This window comes from Megalops cyprinoides, chromosome 12, assembly GCF_013368585.1.
Source record: "Megalops cyprinoides isolate fMegCyp1 chromosome 12, fMegCyp1.pri, whole genome shotgun sequence".
Taxonomy (NCBI): domain Eukaryota; kingdom Metazoa; phylum Chordata; class Actinopteri; order Elopiformes; family Megalopidae; genus Megalops; species Megalops cyprinoides.
The window spans coordinates 27,696,944-27,714,850 of record NC_050594.1 but is presented as its reverse complement, the minus strand read 5'-3'; the positions used below and the strand labels follow the sequence as shown (position 1 = coordinate 27,714,850).

The following is a 17,907-nucleotide window of genomic DNA, read 5'->3' as shown; positions in this document are numbered from 1 at the left end:
TCGGACTATATACTTGTCATTAATTTATGCCTCATACTGTATGTAACTTCTGAACATTGTTTCATGCAAGACTGAAGGAATCTACATTATCTCAGCAAATTAAAAAAATGTAAACATATACAAGTCGTGTAAATGGGCATGTCTGTCCAGCTACCACGAGTTGTGCTGAAGAGACTATAACTGGATGTTAAATAAAGTGTATTCCTCAAAGATCAAATACTGATCGTGTAAAATTCTGTGTACTGCTGTGACACACCTGAAAATAAAGGGAAATGATAGGTGCTGTGCAGGACAATATAAAAGTGGCAACTCAACCAGGATGAAAGGATGTTTTATTACAAGAAATCCACAAGGGTTCATTTTGTCACAAAGAATATTACAGAAGTTGAAAAGTGAAATAAATACATAAAATAGTCAACGACTGCGCTCTCAAAGACCCCATACTCATTTCTTTATATGTATACGTAAATGTACACCTTCTGTAGTCAACTGAAAAAAGATAACTAAATCCTCTGCACTACATGTAGAGTAAGTAGTCTGCATAGGAAACATGTTCACAATCACAAATCGGATTTTCATTTGGCTGACTTAAAGAATTAGTCACTTAAAATTTCCATTTTTTTATTTCTAGTTTTCGCTTTCTACAAGCAAAACGAACCCATGGCCACGGTCCTGTTGGTGTGAAAACCAAATTACATAAACATGATTTAAATTGGACAAGATTCAAAGTGCAAAACACTGTCTTTTAAATTAGACTTGATGCCCAGCTTTAACCTTGAGATCATTTTGAATATCAATATGAACAGTACTTAGAAGAATGCCAAGGAGGAACCAGTGGTGCATCATTTAAAAAGCACAAAAGTAGTTCAGTAAAAATCACATTTATTCATAGCAACGTATGACAAATAATGTGTACACATGAAAACTGACTGAAAGCAAGCATAACCTTTTTACTAACCTTTTAAATACATAAATCAGAATTTAACAATGATTCAGTGGTTCAGAGCTTTGCTTCCGTTTAACTCTCTTAATCTTCAGCCATGGACCCACAAAACCTGTCCAAAGTAACCTTTCCAAAGATTCAATCTTTCACCCACAAAGGCACAGATTATTCATGTTTGGGGCCTAAGAGAATAACTGTGCTAAAAACAAAAGCATTTAAACACAGATGAACTAGTGACAGAAATACATCTCCTTTTTACATTTTTTTTGCTTCAAGTTCATATGTTGTACAACAGGAATACAATACAGTGTGTCTTCAGTAGAGCCGTGCTCCATAACCAAAAGTCTGTTTGATGGCCTCAAAGTAATATCGCTGCCAGCCCTGTTTTGTCCTCTCCTCCTCGCTCACCGGCACGCCTTTACACTCCAGCTGCAGTTCTGTCTCATTGCCGCGGTCCGAAAAGTTCAGGGTGACTGTCGCATAATGTTCTGGGAGGGAGGGGGAAAGCGTAAACAGCCATTATAAATAAATCAAAGATTAGCCTGCTAGAGACTGTACATGTTTATCGCATATTTGGCACGTACAGTTTACGGACAAAAAAATCTTCACAGTAAAGTGACAAAATAAAGACAAATTAAACTGCTAAAATCAATGTCCACAAGACAAAATGAAACGCTGCCTACCAGAGGGCCAGGTATTATACCTCCACTTCATGATGATTTTTTGCTCTGAAACCTGCGATAAAGAAAAGAGGCTGTTTAGATGTTTTGCGCATTAATGGTTCTAGATGAGCATGAGAAAGAGTGTCCTGCCCTTACCAGCTCCAGGAATTCTCCTGAAACATTCCCGTCCAGCATGCGAAACTTCCCTCCCTTCTCTGCCTCCACCACAGCCGCCGCATGTGAAAACGCCTGCACCAACTGTATAGCCAGAGGGAGAAAAAGTAGCAATACTGAGCAATCACCGAATGCAACTTGAAGAATTTTTTTCCCCCATTTAAAACCACAGCAGTCAAGCCAGAGGTGCTCCCTTATTTTGTGCTGTGATCTTTCGCATGATTACACTGAGCTTCATTTATGACTGACTAGAGCTATCACTGATGCGATTAAGGATCAAGCGCTCTTTTATATCCATGATATGCTGCAAATGTAGACCACAGGAGAACAAAGCATGTGTAATTACCAAAGCAGGCAAATCCCTAACAAGTCACATAATGACTCCCATACGAGTCACTTATTCATGATCATGTTTAGCTGGGAAGAACTCATTGGAAATTGACATTACTTTTTTTTACATTACTATTAAAATGCAGCACTTCAAGTTATTAATGGCAAGTATTTGCAAAATGTGTGCACCCTGACTTCATTCTGAATTAAGGAAAAACAGAACCAGTCTTACGTAACAGCGGTAGAAGCTTAGCCCACTTTTGCAGAGATCTGAGGGTGTAGGGCATCAGGATTTATACAAACATGGATTCACTGCAAGGAACCCACATTTCCAGTGCACAGACAGAACTATACTCCATAAGAGGAGATACATTGCAGAGGCTACCCACTCACCTCCTGGGTGACAAAGACTCTGTAGAGCTCCTCAGGTGAGGTAAGGAAAGTCTCCCTCAGGCTGAACTTACAGGTGGGAATCTTCACCCCAGTGTTGGGCGGGGGCGCGGAGCTACCTGAGCTAATCTGTTTCAAGAGGCAAAAAAAACACTTAACAGAGTTCACTGTAATCATGAGGGGAATATTTATAGAATGGAAGTGATAGAGCCGGGTTTAAACATGATGGGAATGGTATTATGACACTTTCTACTCAGATTAATTTGAATCCACCTCTATAATACTGCAAAGGGGACAGTAATTATAAAGTACCATCGAGTTTCAAACGTGAAGAATCTGCTCTGATATTCTAAGTCAAAATACAAGTCAACCGTATTCAGACAATACACATTGCACTGCTATTGTAACATTAATAGCTTATTTTGAGCCCATAAATATACATAGACTATTACTTTACAAATAACAAACATGTGCTAGTAGTAGTTACCAAAATTGTCTAACTTCAATTCCATTAGCACATTGCACCCATATATTAATAGGAAATATAATATTAATAGGAGTCAAAACATTGCTCTCCAAATGCAGACTATCGACCACTTGCCTAATTGCATTTTGTTTTCCATCCACTGTTACAAAAAATGCATAGCTTATGCACTAGCTTCTGAGATCAGTAGCCATGGACACACCAAAACATCACTTGGCACAAGCATCTGAGATGCTCTGGTTTCCAAACATATTTCTGAATAAATGTATAAGTGCATTGTAATGTTCTGACTTCAACAAGACTACAGCAGATCCAGACAGATGAAATGCAGCAAGGAGTAATTTTAGGAATCACAGAACGCCTAATGGAACTAGAACCATTGATTGTGCAGAACATTTATTTTAAACAACATATGAATTTACACATTTTATTTTATTTTATCAATAAGTGTGCTATGAAGTTGTTATGAAAATGCCAAATGCAAGAGATTAAGGGTCATGATAGCAAGCTATGAAGCTTTTTAGTTTCCAAATTGTTGTTTAAAATTAGCTAACATTGGGCAGACAGTTACAGAGTACCACTGCTTGCACATTTCTCTTGACCAGCAAGCTTGCCTGCTTTCCGTTTCTTTGGCCATCACTCAAATCACTGTACTTCATGAGTGATATGGCACATTATAGTACTAACCGTTTCAATACAAGTCTATAAATGTTTCCAAAAATGAAAAGAAAACAAAAGACTATAGGATCACCACTTGTGCTGTGTGACAGAGTGAAACCTACTTTTTGCCCTGCCTTGTTAATTATTTAATATTTTAAAAAGGTGCAACCATATCTCCTTTGGTACTAAAATGGTGCAACAAAAGCTCTGTATTAAAGTAGGGGACATGTATATTCAGTTGTAATACACTGTTCCTTCATTCTGGGCATACATGGCTAAAAGTGACATATATCCACATGTACCTGGGTTTTGTCCACTTTGGCCTTGGACTGTGACGGCTGCTGCTGCTTGCTAACACCATTGGCCGTGGGCAGGATCATGCCTTGAGTGAACTCTGAAACAAAGCCACTCCACATTAATTCCTGTGCTGATGATGTGCAGGTATTCAATAAACTGTGACAAAAAGCAAGCAAAGTGAGTATCTGCCTTATCTGTTTTGCTGCAGGACACTGCCAGACACTGCCGGAGGTGGTCTCACCTGTTTTGAGGTAACCCACGTAGCTTCCCAGGGCAGCTCGGACTTTACTGGCGCCTTCCTTCTTCATGACTGCCACGAGAGGCGTTTCAGGCTCGTCTTTAGAAAGCGTCACACTTATCTGGCAGAAACCGTACATGAACATTTTAAATTTTCTTGTTGTGCAGTTAGGAATTAACAACAGGCTTTTAAGGCTCCATAAACATGCAGTGTTGTAGTACTTCTCACTTTTAATCATGAATAAATACTACTGAAACTTACATCTAGGTCCTCCATGTCGTTTTCATCTGAGAGGTTCGGAACTTCAATGTGTCCCTTGTATTTGACTCCATTTTTTGATGTTCCTGTGATGAAGAGAAACCCCAGGATACTTCTCACATGCTGTAGGCGGAATCAATGGCTCCTCAGTGGACCTTGTTACATTGTCAGAGGGGGCTTATTTCACACAATGAAACACTGTCACCCCATCACCATGGAAACTAGGCCTAAAACAGTTAGTCAAAACAATACTGTGCCCCCATGCTTTCCCCTGACATTAACAGCACCTCTACATCCATGCACCTGTTTTTCAGTGATTCAACTTGCAAATCAGCCATTAGTGATGACAACCCTCATACATTTACTTTTGGATGTACACTGCAAATGAAAACTATTGGTCTGTTTCTGTATTAATGTGTAATTAATTTTACAAATTAGTCACACTAGAGACAGATAAGTAGGAATTTCAGATTAAAGGCGTTGGAATGGCAGAGTTAAGACAAAAGAGGGTTCTTCCAATTTCTTTAAATGAACAAAATTCTCTCCCCTCAAGCACATGCTTCCTTTCCATATCTTGGCGCTCCAAGCCTGTTTTATGAGTATTGTTTGTTTTTATGAACCCACCTTTCCATTTGGCTTTGATGCTCCACTCGTAGAAGAAGATGAGCTTTCCTTTGCGGTTGTTGATGGAGGCCTCCCCCTCCAGCTTGCTGACCTCCGTGACCTCACAGCTGCCTTCATCGCTCTCCACGCGAACCCCTAGGAGCAGCTCCTTCAGCTTATCCGATGACCAGTTTGTGGCATCACGCTCCGTCCTTCAGGATACAAACAGGTTAAAGTGAGCGAGAGGCTACAATGGATACAGACATTGAAAGGAAACTGGAAGAGCAGGTGGCTGCACGAAGAATGTTTTCCTTGGTGGATGCAGAACTGGTTAACCTGGCAATAAAACACAGAAATCCTTCATATAAATATGATGGATAAAAAGCTCAAGAACACTATGACTTTATAGACAGCCTACAGATCGGATGCAACAGGAAACAACATGAATCTCTGGAATCCATGCAACTTGTTCTTCCATTCTTTTAGCCTAACTGTGTTGTGAAGATAATATTTAACAACAGTTATCCCTGAATAGATGCATTTGGTCGTTCTTATTTGAGCTGAATCCACTGTATAACAAAAATACTGAATGGAATGCTAATATCATTAAGTGTGGTAAACTTCAGTGCACTGATATCATGGCAACATGGAATTATCTTGCAAGAGCATTCTACTTTTGTCTTCACATGCACTTCTAATCGTGCAATAAATTCCTGCTCTCCATGAGCATACAGTACAGCAATACAGTCCATCTGCTTGTCCATGCTTGAATCCTGCAAGCTCTGGAAATAGCCTCATCTGCCCAAAAACACTTGTGCACGGCCTGCCAAAGGCTTGAAAATACAGGCAGCATGCCGTCCAGTTCAATTTATCATACTGTCCTCAAGGATGCCCCTCAAACTGGGTTTATATTTTGTCGAGGTTTCCAGTGATGCCTTCAGAATAAATGTAAAATTTTCAAATTGCCACAATATTGAAATTCCTTTAAGGGTGGAGTTCAGTGAGGTAACACATTTTAAGACATGTTTTTTTTTTTTTTTTAAATATGCTGTGGACACACACTTAAGGGATGCTCTTTGCAGCAAATACCAGTCACTATTTACTCATCTACTGTTTCACTTGCTGTAAGACAAAATAATGATTATTAAGATTTTTTAATTAACATTTGTCCAATTGTCCATGACTTTATAAGAACAAAGGAATATATCTACTCTCTGTAACTTTTTATGAGTTTCCAGGATGGAAAATACTGTCAAAAGTGGTGCTATTGGAGATGTATCTGTGATCTTCATTGATACTGGGCTTTATTTAACACCAATTACTATTTTCGTGAGTTAACGATGCTATATGATTTTGGTTGTAATTTTATCCTTAAACTGAAAGGCTAAATATTCACCGCACGTATCCAGTAGTAGGGATGCAAGGTCTGGAATTAGCAAATCAGATAATTATATGGCCAGACAGAGAGGCAGTTTTGGGAGCTTTGCCAGGACAAGGACCTTTTGTTCAATAAATACTACAGAAACTTAATTTATGATGCAAATTAACGACATTTGATTTGTCAGAACCTCCGCACGAAAGAACCTCAGTGTGTCGATCGTTTCACTAGCTTCTGAAAGGTCCAACGGGAGGGGTGGCCCACGGTAGGCTATGACCACCCGATTCATCACTATTCTTTCCCTTTGATACCTGATAGAGATGTAGCGTTAACGACACTGCTTGCTGTAACTTGACACTCCTGAGCCCCAGTTCTGCTTTGAATATGGCTAAGAAGGAAGCGATTCGAATGGACATCCCTGATACTGTTGCCTTACATTGCCTTATTAACGTTAGCTAATTTTTCATGAAGAAGCTGAAACCCGGCATTAACTGAGGCTAGCCATTTTGCCACATCCCTGGGGATCATCCAGTTAAAATGAGTTACTGTAAACAAGCATCCGAAATCATTTGGTCCATTAAGGATCCCTCAGATTTCAATCAACCACATGCACATGTTTCCTACTAAGGCTAGCTTGCTGAGTTATACAACTCCAATATTTTTCATAATCGCGTTAACTATCAAGCTGGCATTTTCAAAACCCTTTACTGAATAATCACCTTTAAACATCACGATGGCAGGCACTGTGATGTTGTCTGCCATTTCTTACCAGTGCCAGTTGTTGACATTCGTCGCATCGGCTCTTTCCTCCACAATCCAGCGAGGGTCTCCTTCTCCCCACTTAGCCATGGTCGTGCAAACCGGTAAAATGGCAAAACCAGACAGAATAAACGGTACCGTCTGTAGCTAACCACCTAGCTATGATCACACCAAAAATAAAGTGACTGACTGCACAAACCGCTTATTTTTAAATGATATGCCAGCCTGCTGCCACCGGTCAGCCGGTTCCCGTTGGTCTATCGAAATACTCTTTTCTAGAATACTCTCCACCGCTTTTCACTCTACCCGTAGAAATTACTGGAAACGGAAATGTGTCTTCAATCGAGTGTCACATGAAAATATATCCCCCTCCAAACTCAACAGCGCTCATAAAGATTCCATGCTAGCTAACTAGCCATGAAACTAAACATATTTAATTTAAATTCATGCTAATCAAAAACTCGAGCAATACAAAATTTTCTCATGGTACATGTGGCTAAATATGCACATCTTATTTACCCAGTTTCGTGGTCAAGGTGTATACACAAGCTCCATACACTTTTAAACCCAGCAAATGTCCGCAGGATAAAGCTGTTCTGTAAATAAACCGGCAATCCCATCGATTTGAATAATTCACGGGCATGTTTCGATTCAATTTTCATTGGACGTTTCGTGACAGCTTCTGACATCCTAACATGACAACTCCTACAAATCGTTTTATGCCACAATGCAAAACACGGAAGTCCTGGAGAAAGCTGTTTGGGATTTGAAGTTTTATTATATTCTTCCGCCCTTCTTAGTAATTATGGGTGTATTTAAAAAGTACTACATCTCCCAGACCGAATGAAAAATGTCACGTGACCTCGGATCCCTTCAGTCTGAAGAGTGTTTAGCTCAAGGTAAGGAGGGAGTCTTTCTCTGCCCAAATATAGCCTACAAAATAACTTAAGGAATGATAAACTGAGTGACTATTCAGCTGTGGTTTATTGTCGAATTTATTTTCCATAAAATATAATTTATACACGTTTGTATAAAGCAATTCTAAAATATAGCTTGCTAGGTAGATAGCCTGCCACCTCAATCTCAGAAATGAAACGTCGTATTGTTGTTTAGGTCCTGAACATCTGTAGGCTAACAGCTGTTTGCTGAGACTAGTTAAGATAGTCTAGCTAGGTATCAATTAAATGTTTCGAAAATTTAGTTGAAATGATTTTCTTGAGCATTTTGTGTGCGTGTGTGTGTGTTTTTAAATACCGATCTGTCAGTCCAAATCTGTCAGTTCCTGATTTCAGTAGTTACCTTGTTAGCGTGTTACTTCTGTCGAGCAGTATTTGATGCTCATGTTATTATAAATGGTACATTTTATTCATTTACTTATTAAGCAAATACTACATATTTCCCCAGTCTTTAATAAGCAGTATTTGTGTATGCACTGACAATAATGAAATGAAATAAACAGAAAATGCAAATGGTTTATTAATTTCCTTACAGATGACAAGGAGTAAACCGGACGAGGAAGAATACTGGCACAGTTCGAAATTCAGAGCCTTCACGTTTGATGACGACGACGAATTTTCTAGCGTATGACACACTGCCTGAGAAAATTTATATTTCTGTTTACAATGGCATATTCCTTCAGATGCCAGAGAGTGTCAGTGTAACATCAAATGGGGACCCGTTTTTAACAGTTTATATGCAGGCACTTGTATGGCATCAATGAACGAATAACCATTTAATTTTAAATTGCTTGCATTTTAAACGCATGTCCTCCATTGACCATATTCTGCGCTCCATTGTGCTTTTAGCTAAAGGAGTCTAAACGAGCTGTTAATAGTATCCGCCTGGATGATGACGACGATGAAGATGACGTGGAGAAGGTCAGCTGGAGTGGAGAGCCTGTTGGAAGTATGCAGTCACTTTTTAATGGGGGCATACCTGTAATTACACTGTGATTGAGGATCATGCAGCATGTCTTGAGGTATTGTCTGGTTGTCTGCTTGTAGGTATCTCCTGGTCTATTAAAGAGACAGCATCTAGCGCGGGGCAGGTGCGGGATCAGGGATTTCCCAAGATTGACACTGCTCCTTCATTGAGCAAACAGGGCTCCGGTTACTCCCTAAGTTCCCTTTTCAAAGGTACAGTACATCGTTCTCTGTTGTTGGGCTAGACATTTTGACAAGCAATTTTACATATAGTAAAATTAGAACAACATTCGAAGCTTTAAACCTATATAAATAGGAAATTATGACATCTTTTTTTTTTAAAGATATCCTGTTCTCATAATTCCTGACTTTTTTTGTAATGAGGCTTGATTTGTTCTTGTTTCTGCCACTCTGTTGTTGTTGTTGTTGATAAATTCAGCATAAATTAACATATTTTAATATGTTTGATATATTTTATGTGTTAAAATATATTTTAAACATATTTTAATTGAATTAGCCCATATCTAACTGGGGGTCATTTTTTTTAGGAAGGAGCAAAACTGGGAGCTTCCAGTCTTTTTCAGAATGTGGGTATGATTGTCACAGCATACATACATACGTACATGCTGTATGCACATATACTTGCTGTATGCACTTTTGTAAGTCGCTTTGGATAAAAGCGTCTGCTAAATAAATAAATGTAAATGTAAATGTACATGCATATATTGATACATGTATATACACATTACAGATGAAAATAATATTTTCTTGAATGACATAGCTTTCAGTGAAGTGCCCTCCAGAAGTTTTGCACCTGAGCTGCGGAAGCCAAAATCAGAATACAAGGTAAATATATCCTGCAATGTCAGGCTAACATATTGATGTGTATAAAATGTGCAAAACTGAGATTACTTATTCAAATCCAGCGTGTGAGTCCATGAGACCATGAAATTTGGGTGTTTTTATAACATTATATTTCCACTTTCTGGTATGAAACAATAATGTTATTGTAACATTTGTGTTATTTTATTACACAGGTGGAAGTGTATTTTTACAGATTTGTCAGTTGCAGCAGGGAGTGTATGTTTTTCCTTCTGTCATTGTCCTCAGCAGAATATGGCTTGAAAGATCCTATCAGAAAGAACAGAACGAATCAGAATGCGCCTCTGATCCAGCTGCGATTTTGGGGTGAAAATTCAGTTTCAGGATCCATTAATGATGTTGCTGCTGTTGTGACAGGACTATATCAGTGATTGGACTCCAGAAGAGACAGTGAAGAGGATGCGGCGAGGGAAGGTAGGACGTCATTTTTCTGCACAGACATTACAACCCTTGTCAGGCCAAGCACCTGCTCATGTAATCTGGAAGTGTCACTGGCTCATCAAAATACACACCTGTATAAGTGCAGTACAGTCATTCATTGTATAGCTGTTACAATCATTCCCAAGTATTGTAAATAGTTCTTTGATGTTAAGTTGGCTAATTCATCAGACCAGTTAATTTTCTGCTCTGTTTGTATGGTGATCGTTCTGTTGAAGTTGTACTCCTTGGAGACATTCCGATCCTTGAAGGACAAGCTGCTGCTACTGGATGAAGCAGTTAATGCACTCGATGGAAATGTCATTACTGCGGTATGGCCTGAGGGCTCATTTTTTTATTACTGTAAATATAGTTTGATCTTATATGTTCACTGATGTGTTGTATACTAATAGAGCAAGAACTTGTCTTTGCAGGTTTTAATCTATTTGAAGAAGTCTTTAAGTAAAGGTGAGAAATTTTCCCCTCTTTTTGTGGTCACTGGTATGGTTCCTTTCTGTGACCATCTGTTTTTGTTAATATATTTGTTAATTTCCATGTACAGAAGTTGTGCTACTTTTATTTATAAGTGTTTATTTTAAGTAACCTTCTTCATTTTTTACTTATTAGTACACTTAACTTGTCACATTACAGAAATCCTCTCGAGAGAATTGATGTCGAGGGAAATAGCTCTCCGGCACTATATTCACTATTTGAAGGAAGTTGGAGAACAGAAACTACTACTAGATCTTCTGAAGTAAGTCAGGATTTCCTTAGTTAACTGTAAAATCCCTGTGATGAATAACTTAATCCTGTGATGGAAAAAAAAAATTAAGTATTAATGGAATGTGTTGGGTCAAATTAGTATGTCATTCATATGTTTAGTAGAATTTGATTTTATTATTAAATTAACAATTACCATCTTAAATCCTACTTTCCGAAATTGTCCTGATGGTGACACATTTTGGAAGCAGTGAGTCCCAGCACTGTAGCTGTGCATGTGCAGAACAGTACAAATTTGTTGTAATTGTTTTTGAGTTTGATCTGTCCATGTGCAGCTAATTGAAATAAAACACTCTTCTGGTGTGTTTGTTTGCAGGTCTCTGGGCAGGGTGGAAGATATGGCAGTATGTACCTGCATAAACACCTAAACACACTGTACATTTGGGCCTCACTTGCTGTGGCTGTTATTTCTCAAGCTGCCTGGTAATGGAGCTTTAGATGAGTCCTTATGTGTTCATTTTAATTTCCAGCTCTTGCAGTACAGAGATCATCTCGGCATCAAAGATGAAGGGCGAAGAAAGGAGTTCTTGAAAAACTGCATCAGGTATGCGCACACACAGTATTTATGCAAGTGTGGTGTAGTGGTAAGGAGCAAGGCCAGTAACCAAAGGTTTGTTGATTCCCTTACCTGCTGTGACACTGCTGTTGTACTCTTGCCCAAGGTACTTAATCCACAACTCCCTCAGCAAATATCCAGCTGCATGAATTGATAAAATTGTTACCTATGTAAGCTGTTCTGGATAAGAGCATCTGCAAAATGTAATATAATAACGTAATGCAAGGTTGAAATGGCTGTAACTCAGACCTCTGTTCAGTGTGTCATTGCATGAAGGCTGAGTGAGAAATGTCTCGGTCTGTTGTGTTAGTCTCCCTTTCTCTCCAGATGATGCAGCTCATGTCCAAGACCACTACACTCTATTAGAAAGACAGATCATCATAGAGGTGAGGCACTGCCCCCATGTTTGATTAGTTCCCTTTTCATTGTATGCAACCGGATGATCCCAACTCAGGTTATAAATATACTATAGATAACATTTCAGAAATGAGTTTACATGGCTCTGTGTGCTTAAGAAATCTAGAGATGGTGATGCAGGATCACAATGTCTAAAAGTTGTATTTTCCTATGTTTGTTCAGGCCAGTGACAAGCAGATGGAAACCAAAGGGCAGTCGGACATATTTAAGAAGTATCCCAGAAAAGCCTCCATCTTGAACATGCCCATCATCACTACGTTATACTACTCCTGCTTCTACCACTACGGGGAGCCAGAGGTACGTCCTGCATTGCTTTGTCGCATGCTATTCTCATGTCAATGAGTGTGTGCTAACAATGATTTTTTTTTACACAGGGCACGTTCAGCAGTCCAGCAAACATTAGGCAGACCTTTAAGGTAAGAGCGGGTGATGTCTGAATGGATGTGTGTTGTTAAATGGTTATGGGCTCATCCAGTAGCAGCGAGGCAAGTGAGGAGAGGTTCACAGGAAGATACATTCGGTTAGACACACCTACACGTGTAGAGCTCTGGGTCACGGTGAGGTCACTTTTGCAGTACTTCCTGTGTATGTTGACATCTCACTTCTGAGATTAATTCTTCTTGTTTGCACGTGACTTGTAATGCTTTTTTTTCTTACTGCATGCAGACAATGTTCAAGTGTTTCAGTTAGTGTTAGCCTCCGAGCTACTCAATAGAACATAGATTTATTTGTCAATCCCGGATGAACATAGCTCAGAAATGTTTTTTATCTTTTGTCTTTTTAAAATTTTTTATATATTTTTTCCTCCCCAGATTGCAGAAAAGCAGTATTTCCTCACAGCACTAGGTGCAAGGGCAAAACTGAAAGCATGGTTCGATGTGGACAGCCTGTTTACGACCAAAAACTGGCTGGGCTACACTAAGAAGAGATCCCCCATTGGGTTCCACCGAGTGGTGGACATCCTACAGAAGAACAATGCGCCAGTGCAGGTAGAGTAACAGGCTATGCCACTGCTGCTCAAGCAGAACCGTGTTTCCTGCAACGGGTTTCGACTGTCTCGCAGATTTTTTTGGAAGGATTTTTGACCTGAAAAAATCTGCCTTGTGAAGAGAAACATTGCGAATAATTTGATTGCAGAAATGCTCTTTACTCCTCTTTTATTTAAAAACGTTCTTTACTGTACTTGAGCATCTCAAAAATGGAAACAATAATGATACAACACAAAAGAAAATAGTTGTGCCACTGAATAGGTCCCAGCAGCCTGACCACTAGGGGGTGCTCAGTCAAGGTCTGTATTATCATTGCAAGGGTTAATGGAAGAGTGAACTGTGCGGTCGTGGATCACTTACTCACATCATTCAGGACTGTCTGCATCTTACTTAAACCAAGTTCTCTAGAGCAAATAAAGAACATATTATAAAAGTGGTTGCAAATAGCATGAGGTGGTTGAGTTGTGTACATATATATACATATATACTGTATGTATGTATATGTCCCCTGTTTGATGTGACCTTCTGTATGACTCAGTGTGCTGTACTTTCATGCTGTCACTGCCCAGCCCTCTCTCTACTCCAGGTACTGCAGGAATACCTGAGTCTGGTGGAGGACACTGACCTGAAGATCAGCCTGGCACAGAAACACAAGTGCCATGATGTTGTCATCGATGTGAGTATCCGCAGAGCATCCTGTTAGCTTTGCCAATGCTGAATCCAGCCAGACTTTACAAGTACCATCAAGAGCACTAATTCTGAGTGTTAGAGGAACCATCAATGGTTACATTATATTTGTGTTTCATATTTTGTGGTCAGATATCGGATCAACCAAACAGTTCCATGTTCTTAATGACAGGCAGTTAGGTCATAGCGAGAATCTTGTTCTGATACAAACTTTAAAGACCTCACCATCAGTATAGGGTGAAGACATTATCCTATATATATAAATATATATATATATATATATATACATGCACCAGTGGATAAGATTGTGTAATGCGATCTTATATAACCATTGCATATGATGTAATGCATATTTTGTATGTATAGTACTGTGTATATTGGACACACTAGACTGCAAATGCCATCACTGTGTGTGTTGTGTTCCCTTTGTGAAGCCTTGTTCTGCTTTAGATTTTTTTTATTGGTGATAGAGACCAATGACATCAATGATATTTATGATATCTTCCTTCTTCATTTCAGACCTACAAAGACCTGAAGGACCGTCAGCAGCTGATTGTGTACCGGGGTAAGGTTGAGAGGGGGTCACTGGAGGACAGGAAGATCGAGGCCCTCCTGAACAACACGGTAGGCCAGAGCTCCATTCCTCACTGTCTCACCAGAAATGAGTCAGTGTCATTCCCTTGTTTGTGTGGGTGGTAGACTACCCTTAATGAACACCAGTGTGCCATTCCCTTCTCAGATTAGTCTTGCTTCCCCTTTCCACGTCTGACTGCAGAGTTATCAAATAAAACGAACAGTGCCTTTAATTTGCAGGGAAATTTAATTGTATTTTCTTGTGGGACACATCCTGACAATGAATCAACAGTGCTAGGCTGCATGGGGTGACCACCATATTGGCTTTTGTTGAAGTTGCAGAAGGCAAATAGGACATGCACTACATTACAATAATTTAAAAAGCTCTTTATTTAATACAAGTTGAACTTTTATTAAGAGAACATAATATCCCAGAATTCCTGAACTGGCATGACCAACGCAGATACAGAAAAACATTACTTGAGCTGAATGACAACAGTGAACCTCAAAGTATGAATAGTATGAGTGGCCACATCACCATATCTGTGGTGACTTGAGTGGACACCTGTACTTCTTTACCATAACCATGCTTATGTAATGGAGCTCATTATTGTCTACAATGTACAGCAATGTCACACCCAGCAGTCAAAAGAAGGTCTTGTTTAGTTGCCTGCCCGGGGGACCTTTCCTTTCCGTTAATTGTGTCTCTTGGTGGGTAGAGGTGCTGTGCAAGTCCTTGTTTGGATCATACTTTTTATCATTTTTATCATTATCATATGCCCTTAAACTGGGAGACATATACAACTTACATTTTACAATATTATTCACATTTACATTGGGATATTTATAGAGCAATTCAGATTTAATATCTTCCGAGAAACTACACTACACTAGTAGTGTCCCACCTGGGATTCAGACACACAATGTTTGGGTTATAAGCCCAGTTCTTTAGCCTCCTTCTATAGCATTAACACTGTATAGTTATGTTTTCTGCAGTTATGCATACACCAGTGGACACACACTAACACACACTACATTACCAAAGCCATGCTTGCTTCTACAGACACAAACACTGGCACTTCCAGAGATGCATGAAAATGTGAATGTGTCCATTATTATTGGAAATTGGTGTGCATTGACGTTTTACTTGTACTCTCTGCAATGCTTTACTGATGGTGCCAGTACCCACTGTAATGGGGTTTGTTTACCCAAATTATGGCCTCAGTACATTATCTGCTGCATTTATCAAAAACGTATTCCTTGTATTATATTTGTAGAAGAGGTCTCCATAGCTTCATATCCAATCCATAGTCTGAATGAGAATTGGTACAGTGATCTGCTTTTCCAATCCCGACACAAACAATATTTTTGGTTATATTTCCTCCTGTATCGGAAGTGACTTTTCATTATTACACTGTCTAAACAGTGCCTTTAAGGCTGAAAACCTGAACAATTTACCTTTCTCTTTCAGCAAATGCGATGGAAAAACTGACCCCTTCCTTGACTGATTTTGGGCAGAGAACCACTTCAGATGAACCTCCCCGTGACCAAAGTCCAATACATTATACACAATAAAAGAACATTTTTCATGAACAGCTTAGATATCCCATGGCATTTTTTGAAGGGAAAAAAGGTTTATCTCCATAGTTACTGTGAAAGCAAGGTGGAAGAAAGAGCACCAATTTGCAACTGAAGGAAAAACCAGCATGTATTTTTATTTGCATTTTTGTAAAGCTTCCCATCGATCTCAACCTGCGAATTGTTCTTAAACATCTCATAAGTGCACATCGCGCAGAAATTGCTGTGTGGAATGGGAAATACTTACATGAAATATGAAACTATGTAGAGTGCAAATGTTTTAATTTACATTTATAATTTCCGGTGACATCTTTTCTTTCAGTGTATTTCTCCTGATCTAAAATCTGTTTATTTTATTGTTTTAAAAGCTGACATAAATAAAATAGAATCATTTAAAAGATTTTGTACAGTAGTCAGTGGTGTAGTCCTAAACTGACTTTAGCCTTCAAGCCTTGAAGAGACCATTGCAGTTGAGTTTTAAGGGATTTACACGTTTTGTTTCGATGTTTTCATCCCTTTGATATTTTCATATTCTTGGCTTAATGTTAGGTAATCGCAGGCTCATTTTATTGTAACCTCCAGCATAAACTTGGCAATCAAGCTAAGAGGCAGAAACGGAGGAAGGCAGTGAACAAGATAGAGCAACAAGATAGCGGACAATTGGTGTGGAAAAGCAGGGGACCGGCCATGCCAAGCTGTGAAGGCCCGAGCACCGATCTCCAGCAGGGGACTCGTAAAACACTGTGACCTTCCTCTGTTTGAGAAAGGAGAAAGGAAGTGAACGCTCAGCTGCTGCTCCACTTAACCATTGTTTTCACTTCTAGTTCCATGACAGAATTCCATTTAAATAACGTTTGGGCCCCCGAGTTCCTCAGGTTGTTGAAGGTCACCTCCTGTTGAAACATCTTTTGTGTCAGTGGCAGACCCTCTGTGAGTCCCTCCTACCTTTTCCATTCTCACATAAACATCTTTCCTCTCCTTCGCATGGCATACTCTTGCAGTTTCCTGGTCGGATGAGATTTGTGCATTTGGGACTGAAAATTAATATACAGAAAAATGGTTCAGCTCTTGCCTGTGTCTCTGCTGTGAGCTTTTCATGCTGTTATATTACTTTTGCTCTGAAATATCTAACTCCTCATTTGTTTTTGTTTTTTTTGATAGTGAGAACCGTTTCGGAAATTTTTGGAATCCTCTCACCCCTGTCCCTTTTAATTGTGACGTTGGTAAACCCAACGTCTCTGCTGGGCAGAAATTAACGTGATTATTATCGCAGTGTTTCTCAGTTTATTTTTCTGAACTGGATTCAGTTGATTGTATTTCTATAAGGTTTTTTTGTTCAATCATTCATGGACGCCCATACAACAATAGGGTCATGGGAAAAATCGCAACCTGTCTGTAAAAGAAGTACTTTATTTTAATTTGTCAAATGTATAAAAATATGTTTTAACTGGGTCTTAAAACGTGATGTGTTTGCACGATTTCCAACAAGCACTAAAATTCAACCGGTAGGGCATTCGCATACAAGTACAGGAAGTCAGTACCTACGGCAGAGTCTTGTTTTGTCCAAATAAACTTATATATTCAAATAATAAGTAGATTAGAGAAACATACTACATTTCACGGCAATCACGCTGGGGTGTAATTTTAGGAATCACCATTAAACACCTTTAATGTTACATAGTTCTAGCAATAGCCGTACTTCAATATAATCGTGTTTATCGTCGCATTAATTTTGCATCGCTATATGCAAATGACTCGTCATTATGACTAGGTGTTGAAAACAGTATTTTTTTCTGTCTATTAAAATAGCGGAAACATACCCTGATGAGAGAAACTTTACTGGGCACGCCTCATGGCAGTTCTGAGCGGGGTTGGGGATTTCTGAGCGGTCCTCCTTATTGGTGCACGAAGCGGATAATGATTCCGCTTA

The 17,907-nt window shown here is 39.2% G+C and overlaps 2 protein-coding genes across 2 annotated transcripts; one reads left to right on the top strand and one right to left on the bottom strand.

The window, feature by feature from the left end:
• Positions 1–427: 427 nt before the first annotated feature.
• Positions 428–7,677, bottom strand: LOC118787127 (activator of 90 kDa heat shock protein ATPase homolog 1-like). Its single transcript, XM_036542572.1, has 9 exons — positions 7,187–7,677; positions 5,061–5,251; positions 4,440–4,522; positions 4,182–4,299; positions 3,946–4,037; positions 2,503–2,628; positions 1,762–1,863; positions 1,627–1,678; positions 428–1,431 (listed from the first exon to the last, which is right to left on the bottom strand). Exons 1-9 carry the CDS (start codon positions 7,264–7,266, stop codon positions 1,259–1,261), a joined length of 1,017 nt encoding a protein of 338 aa, XP_036398465.1. The 5' UTR covers positions 7,267–7,677; the 3' UTR covers positions 428–1,258.
• A 355-nt stretch (positions 7,678–8,032) lies between these two features.
• Positions 8,033–15,992, top strand: vipas39 (VPS33B interacting protein, apical-basolateral polarity regulator, spe-39 homolog). Its single transcript, XM_036542522.1, has 19 exons — positions 8,033–8,075; positions 8,668–8,757; positions 8,982–9,081; positions 9,180–9,311; positions 9,647–9,685; positions 9,880–9,944; positions 10,338–10,394; positions 10,637–10,729; positions 10,832–10,865; positions 11,049–11,151; positions 11,494–11,521; positions 11,648–11,721; positions 12,044–12,119; positions 12,313–12,447; positions 12,525–12,566; positions 12,963–13,139; positions 13,726–13,815; positions 14,346–14,450; positions 15,871–15,992. Exons 2-19 carry the CDS (start codon positions 8,668–8,670, stop codon positions 15,889–15,891), a joined length of 1,461 nt encoding a protein of 486 aa, XP_036398415.1. The 5' UTR covers positions 8,033–8,075; the 3' UTR covers positions 15,892–15,992.
• The last annotated feature ends 1,915 nt before the right edge of the window (positions 15,993–17,907 follow it).